Source organism: Jatropha curcas, chromosome 1 (assembly GCF_041381405.1).
Source record: "Jatropha curcas cultivar XTBG-Jc1 chromosome 1, XTBG_Jcur_1.0, whole genome shotgun sequence".
Classification (NCBI taxonomy): Eukaryota; Viridiplantae; Streptophyta; class Magnoliopsida; order Malpighiales; family Euphorbiaceae; genus Jatropha; species Jatropha curcas.
The window spans coordinates 5,687,606-5,695,149 of NC_143151.1; the positions used below are offsets into that span (position 1 = coordinate 5,687,606).

The 7,544-nt window shown below is 38.0% G+C and overlaps 1 protein-coding gene across 1 annotated transcript; it reads right to left on the reverse strand.

Annotated features, from left to right (window-relative positions):
- Positions 1-636: 636 nt before the first annotated feature.
- AGO5 (Argonaute family protein) lies at positions 637-7,232 on the reverse strand. The gene is made up of 22 exons (XM_012209259.4): positions 6,455-7,232; positions 5,820-6,031; positions 5,553-5,705; positions 5,328-5,461; positions 5,111-5,220; positions 4,902-5,005; positions 4,267-4,405; positions 4,050-4,166; positions 3,846-3,956; positions 3,687-3,758; positions 3,476-3,598; positions 3,220-3,361; positions 2,999-3,120; positions 2,765-2,902; positions 2,546-2,688; positions 2,391-2,453; positions 2,254-2,317; positions 1,857-1,983; positions 1,701-1,774; positions 1,495-1,589; positions 1,355-1,386; positions 637-1,260 (listed from the first exon to the last, which is right to left on the reverse strand). The coding sequence occupies exons 1-22, from the start codon at positions 7,160-7,162 to the stop codon at positions 1,085-1,087; spliced, it is 3,159 nt and encodes a 1,052-aa protein (XP_012064649.3). The 5' UTR covers positions 7,163-7,232; the 3' UTR covers positions 637-1,084.
- Positions 7,233-7,544: the final 312 nt, after the last annotated feature.

Consider the following 7,544-nt stretch of genomic DNA (forward strand, 5'->3'; position numbering starts at 1 on the left):
TTTTTGGCTTTAAAATTGTAATTGTGTCTCTTCTAATATTTTTGGCTCAAGACTCCTCTCTCAATCATTCTCTTGCTTAATAATTGAGTTATTAATTATTTTAGTCTGCTAATGAAATTTTCATGGATTATTTTTTGAATTAGTATACATAATTACATGTTTGTTAATCAACGTTATATATCGTCCACATACATAATAGTAGTATAAAATTAAGAAAACTAATAACAAAGATTAAAAAAAAAAAAGAAAAGAAAAGAAATTTGGACAAAACCCAATTGGGATTTGGGAATTTCCAAGTAGCAACTTCAATTTCTTGAACATAATCATTGATTTGAATTAAGATAAACAATACTCATTGGCCATGGATTCATATATATATGATTAATACAACTAGTTTCATATATAGAATTGAAGCTGTTAAATAACGGCTGATCAGCATGGAGTCTCATCAACGAGCTAATGCTCGTACAACTTAGAAAATATGTAAAACATTTTCCTCTATATTTAAAAATAACGTAAAAAATTTCATTAAATTTTATAGAAATTATATCAGATTGAGCTTATATTTTGTAAACAAATTGACTTGCGAATGAAATATGTAAATAGAATTCACCAACATAGTTAAGAACCAATCAATAACAAGACAAATGGTTCAAATCTCATTCAAAATGGAATAAATTGTTCTAAGGAGCAGATACTGACATTTAGGCCCATTGAAATCAAAATTATCAACAACTATAACAATCATGTATGGCTAGGCACTCTTTAAGGGTCGAGCAAATTAGAATTTACAAGGAGTTCTAACAATCTGCTCCCAGCATCCGTATATTTGCTTCGAGACCAAAACTGCCAAAAAATAGCGTCAAGCGACGAAAAGCCGGGAATCTAAAGCCCAAAAAATTGCGTTTGCTATCAAACAAAAGCAAAAGAGGTAGCAATTTGGTATCGTTGGTTTCTTCCAATTGCACCAACTCCGCAGGATATACCCAAAACTTTTGACTTCATTTCAATTAAGTTAGGCACTTAGCAGTATGTGCATAAACTGCACAAAGTAGGAACTCCCCAAAAACAGATGCCCAGAACTTCAGCAATAAAACATCACATTCTTCACATTTTCTTTGATTGCCGGAAGAGGTTGGACTTCCCTGCTCCTCCCACCTGTTGCACTCCTTCCACCCGTAGATCCACCATCTGATGTCTCACCCTCGACATAGTATCTAGCACGAAAAGCTGCTAAATGGGCATAATAGGCAGGAGGGACTGCAAGATTTACAAACATTTAACCATTAGCATTCACAAGAAGGGAACAAATAAATCAAAAGAATTTGTAAGGTAAAGGAAAGGGGTTATATACCTATGGAAACAGATCGAGTGCACCTTACATACCTGAAAAGAATGTCGATAGTTAATGTATTAGTTAGTAAAAAGGTGGTCAAAGGTTTACATGGTGCCCCTAGAGAAATTAGTTAATACAAAAGGACTGTAAAGCATTACGTGTAGCACAGATTGTTAGTCAGCACTTGCAACTCATCAGCAGAAAAATTATTTTCATCAAACAAGACATGGTAGTGCGTAGGTCTACTTGTCCCCTGAATAATAGTTGGAAGCAAAAAAAGCAGAGTTATTTATCCAAGCACTCACCACAACAAACAAGTAGGTTCGCTTCTCCAACTTATTTCTACAGGATAACACAAAAATACCTTAATTCCAGCATGGCTGTTCAGATAGAAATCAAATTCTGTCGGGTGGCAAATCTTAGTGTCAATGACAGTACCTAAAAGTACAAAATAAAAATGAAACAGTCAGTTACCCATGGGGAAGACAACAAACTACTCAACTGAGAGCCAAAATGCAACCTGGCAGAACATTGCCACTCCTGTCTGCCTGTCCGCTATTAACAGGAAAGAGCCGTGTATGATGCCTTTTCTGAACCACGATAAAGGTAACTGGTGGTAGATAATTCTCCTCCAGCGAGTTGCAAGCCTGGAAAAGAAGACAGTTGTACACATTAAGCCTAAAGACTTTTTCAGTATCAAATAATTTTAGAGTTAAAACGATTAGCCATAGTCCAAATTCAAAATGAAATCTGACCTTTGAAAATTTGTCAAGCAACAGAAATCAAATGCTAATGATTTAAAAAATCAAAATTACAGTCATTTTAGGAAAAATATAGAGAAAACTGGGCCGCAAAAAAAAACAAAACAAAAGATAAGAATAGTGCACAAAAAGAATACCGACAAAGCACCATAATACCTTTCTTATGTCATCCATCTCGTTTAGCAAGACTTGGTTAAATTGACCCTCACTAACACCATCTCTGTCATGAGATTAAACATAATCAGCAACACTGTTACAAATGCCAACTTTCACATACCAATTAATAACATTACCTGTAAAATATAATCCTATGTGGTTTCAACCCAGTTTCTCTTCTAAATGCAATCAACAACTCCCTGAACAGTAGCAAATGCATACGGGTGAAATAAGGATTCTAAACAACCAGTTCCAAGTCCAGGTACCAAAGGATGGCAAGCCAAACACTTACCTGATCATGCCTGAATGAACTAGGCCCCTTTGTGGATCCTGATGTGATTTGTAGAGATCCTGGATGATTTCTTCACGATGAGTCTGTGCAGAAACAATTCCTCTGTACTTTGTCACCCCTGGCCAGTCCATTGAAGCCACTACCTGCATCAGTCCAACAACATATCAGGATAATAAGGAACAAGTGAACAGGGGAAGGCCAGGAAATAACTTCACATACTGCTGCTATTGAAGGACTAGAGTCCTCCCCAGGAGGCGGGTGAGTTACATCAGCACCAAAGATAATTGTAGGATGATCTGTCACAAGAGGAATCCTTCTTTGAATAGCATCATATAAAACAGTGTTCCTACCACCAACCTAGCGGAATTCCAATCATCAATCAGTAACCAATGAAATGCAAATGATAATAATAATAATAATAATAATAATAATCTATGGTGCAAAACAATAGACCTTGACATTGATTTTCAGGGAAACATTTTCAAGGTACTGTTTGCTTAGCTTTGATGCCTGCCTAGGTTGACAACACTGTGACACAATTCCCAACTCTGTTTCACAGATTCGTTTAATTTTCCCTGCAAAAAAGCAAGATCTCAGATGCAAGATTATTATTTTTAAATTTATCTCACAGTTCCCTGACTTCTAATTGTGAACCTAAATCTGGTGTGCCTTACCATATGAGCCGCTGAAATCAGGCAGAATGATTATCAACAACTGAAGTTTAGACGTACATTGCTTGTGAATATCAGCAAGAACCCTCTCAATTTGGCCGGGATGAGCAAATTGTATCGGAATAAGAGGATTTGGGTTGAATGCCTAAACCATTACATTGAATAAACTCAAGGGTCAATCTACTAGATTAAGAATGAAACTTCACAGCTAAAAACAATCATCAAGTAAATAAAACCAAATTTCAGCACAAAATCATACCATTCCTTTGCTGACACACATATCAATTAATTGCCTACAAAATTCACCAGGCAAATCTCGGTTGACTTGGGAAGAGAAGTTCACACACGTCCAGAAATCAACTCTCCCACCATTAACCATTTTCTGCAAAATAAGGAAATCAAAGACATTAGGCTACAATCACGGAGAACATTTGATTTTCTTAGACGAACATTTGGATTTAGAAGTTCACCTTGTTAATCATATTCCATTGCCCTCCACTAGGGTCAACCCTTGATTCTCTACCAGACTCATGATATTTAAGCTACAGCAACCACAGACGAGACAGCATTCTTTATATTGAGGACTAAATGACAATATATAGAAACATCAGCAAGTGATGCAAAATTACCGTGGGAGGAGGCAAAACTCTGGCATCAACAAATGTTAGATCCTCCTGCACTTGGATTCCAAATTCATCCTTTACAAGGATATCTCCATTATAATTATTCTGTCTTCCAATCTAGGAAAAATAAAGTACAGAACATGATAAATTAGACATAAAAATCAATATTATCGACAAATATAAATAAGCACTTCAAGGACTAGGTCATACCTGCTTAATGCTACGTTCTCGTTCATGAGGTCGTTGGCAGGTTGCTTGTAACATTGCAGTTACTTGTTGTTCATTTAATTTTTTTGTATACCTCTGCCCATCCACTATCTTACAAAGCTGCAGTAGAAGGAACATCTTACACAAGCATAGTAAATAAATGCCCCTAACTTAAGATGCAAAATTAACAAAGAAATCTACTCGTGTAAAAGAAGAAGACCTCCATCGGCAAAAAGATGGGTTTTGAATCACTTCCAGCCTGAAGGGCAGGCATAGACGTATGTTTCAGCACAATATCATATTTCTCACGGTAATAATTGACAACCGACACATTTGTCCTCTTGTCATCAAGAGTGAAGCTGGAAGAGAAAACAAATTAGGCAGGAAACTGAACAAATTAGTAATAGAAAACTGCTAATAAAGAAGTATAACTACTAATACACTAATATCGTCACTATGTTTTACATATTTTGTTTTCTTTTGGCGATGTAAATTGCTTTCATGCTTTTAAGCAAACCCAAGTTTTAGAAATTTAATTGGAGCCAGGTTACAAATCAAAAATTGAAATGAGTCCAAAAGATGCACAATAAATTAACCCTAACACAAGTCAGCTACACTTTTAGACTTCAGCCTCTTCTGTGAAATCTTTTGAAGCATTTACCCAAATAGACTTCAATAACAAAAGCCAACCAATATGAACTCCAAATATCCTTGTGCAGAAGGGAGGAAAAGATGGCTTTACACAAACGAAAATATAAAAGAAACAAATGCTTTAGTGACACTGCTTACTAGCCACCATCAAAAGAAAATTCTCCATAGATCACACATCTGTGAGACTAAAATTCAGAAGCTTACAATGTCTGATTCAGAGGCTTATTTGATACACCAGTGATCTTATAGCTTTTTGCATAGTTCCTGTAAGTCAGCTGTACTTTCACGCCTCTCAGTGCCTTTTTCACCTGGAAATTGCAAGGGGAAAGAAAGTTAAATAAAATTAATTAAGCCAGGGAAACAGTGTGGAAGATTATATACATTCAAATTAGACTTTAAGCAGTAGAAGTTACCCTTAAGCGATCTTGTTCTGACAGAGGCCTTGACAAGTCCCTCAGCCTAAAGTATTTAGCAACGTAGTCAGTTACTAAAATGGACTCGTAGAAAGACCTGGCTGACACATCTGTGATGTGTAAATTAAAAATTCAGAATAAAGAAATCCAATGATGAGAACAATTAAATCAAATTTTTTTTAAAAAAATGAAAATAGTAACTAGAAGGAAACTTAACCAATATTAAGGGAGAGACCCATCTGGGTTGGACGTAGGCTTTGGTAAAATCCTCTCCAGTATTCTATACCACCACCAAGTTCACCCGTTGTTCCAAAATCACGTGAAAAAAAAGACCTCCCAGCAATTACATAACTGGTAAAATGTTTTCAAATGTTTAGCAAAATATAAATTCAAAACTTATTCTGGAAGAGCAGAGGAAGAAAAGGATAAAATTCAAATATACTTCTTTTTAGATAGTGATTCTCTAAGAGCAATATCTAGGACTTGGATGGTTTCTTGTGGAGTATCCATTTGTCTTCCAACTAAAAATTGCCGTAAGTGATGCATATCAGCCTTAGCTGCAAATCTAATTGCCACCTTAAATCCACGTTCGCTCCTGCATAGCAGAGAATATTAAGCTTCAATAATGCAAATCAAATGATTGATGGTGGCAAAATAATTAAAACAACGCAAAATCAAGATCAAAAGACCAAATGTAGCAAACTGTTACTTTTTTGAACCAGAAGCACCATCATTCTTCTCCTCCAACTTAACAGCAAATTCCTTAGATTCAAAAGGCAAAGGCCCTGCTGTGTATAGGCTTTTCCTGCCATCATAAGCTGGCTTTCGGTTGCCCAAGTGTGACGCCCCATACATGTCAACAAGCTGAGCAATTACATCCCGATTTAACCTTTTTGAGGTGATTTCCGGAGTTATGCTAACCTGTATCAGAAGCATTAAAAAACTTGCTAATTAACAACCTAAATGCACAAACCAAATGGTACAAGGCAAACGTTAAAATCATCATAACCTACAACTAGCAGTTAAACAAATGTTAGGGTCTTGCACATACTTATCAGTTCCATTCAAGTACAGGGAAAAAAACACAAAAACAGAGCAAATTAAAAAAACAGAAGGAAACAGGGGATATAAATAAAATAGACAACAAAAAAATAGAGGGGAAAAAAGAGATTATAGAAATAAATGGTAAATAACGAGCGGGAGAAGGTCAAAAAAAAAAAAAAAAAAAACACACACACACACAACACTACCCTCAACAATGCAAACAGTACGGAAGTAATCCAAACAGCATTAGATGGTTTTATACTCGATTAAAATAGATTATTCACGTTAGAAGAACCTTACATCATAATGACAGAGATCTCGGTCTGCTATTTGCACCAAGAAATGGTTAGCCCTAACCACGAGCTTCCTCCCTCGGGTACCAAATCCTGGCCTAGCAGCGAAACGAACAGCCTTTGACGACGCCGGCGGCGGTCCCGCCTTGCTGCCCGGATCTACAGTCGTCAGCTTCTGCTCCACCTCTTGTCTCAGCTCCTCTACCGAAGCCGAACTGGAGGCTGCCTGAGCCGGTGGCGCCGGACCTCTCGAATACGAAGACACCACTTGAGTAGACTGTGGAGGAACCGAAGACGACGAACTGGAGGCTGCCTGAGCCGGTGGCGCCGGATCTCTCGAATACGAAGACACCACTTGAGTAGACTGTGGAGGAACCGAAGACGACGAACTGGAGGCTGCCTGAGCCGGTGGCGCCGGACCTCTCGAATACGAAGACACCACTTGAGTAGACTGTGGAGGAACCGAAGAAGACGGAAACGCCCGCTGAGCAGATATGGGAGGGAAAGCGGAAGGTGAAGGAACCGTGGAAGTTTGTGACGGAGCGTAATTGGAGCCAGGTCCACGACCACCATCTCTTCCACTTCGACCTCGACCTCGACCTCTTCCTCTTCCCTCACCGCCGCCACCACCGCGTTGAAATGACGGTGAGGGAGAAGGTTGTTGCTGCTGGTCTCGACTAGAATCCGGCCTCCGGCCACCACCACGACGAGACATTGTATATAGAAAACAGAAACTTTGCAGTTGCAGATAGGAGTAGGTACTCGTGAAAAATTGAAAGAAGAGGTTTGACAATGTATGATGTATATATAGTAGAAGGATGTAGACTGTAGAGGAGAGAGAGAACGTGTGAAAGTAACGTGATCAGTGGTAGTGGGTATGCGCGAGACTGCAAAGAAACCGCTTACTGGGGTCTACTGTAACATTACGATTATGCCATCGGATAATTATTTTAATGTCCAATGTGTCCTGCTTTGCATTTATAGAGGAAGAGGTAACTAAAATGGCAAAATGCTGATGTTTAGAACCGGTTATGCTTCGTTGGGTAGTGTATGAAGGCGAGAAGCGCAATAAATTTTTTTATTTTGATAAGGAGATT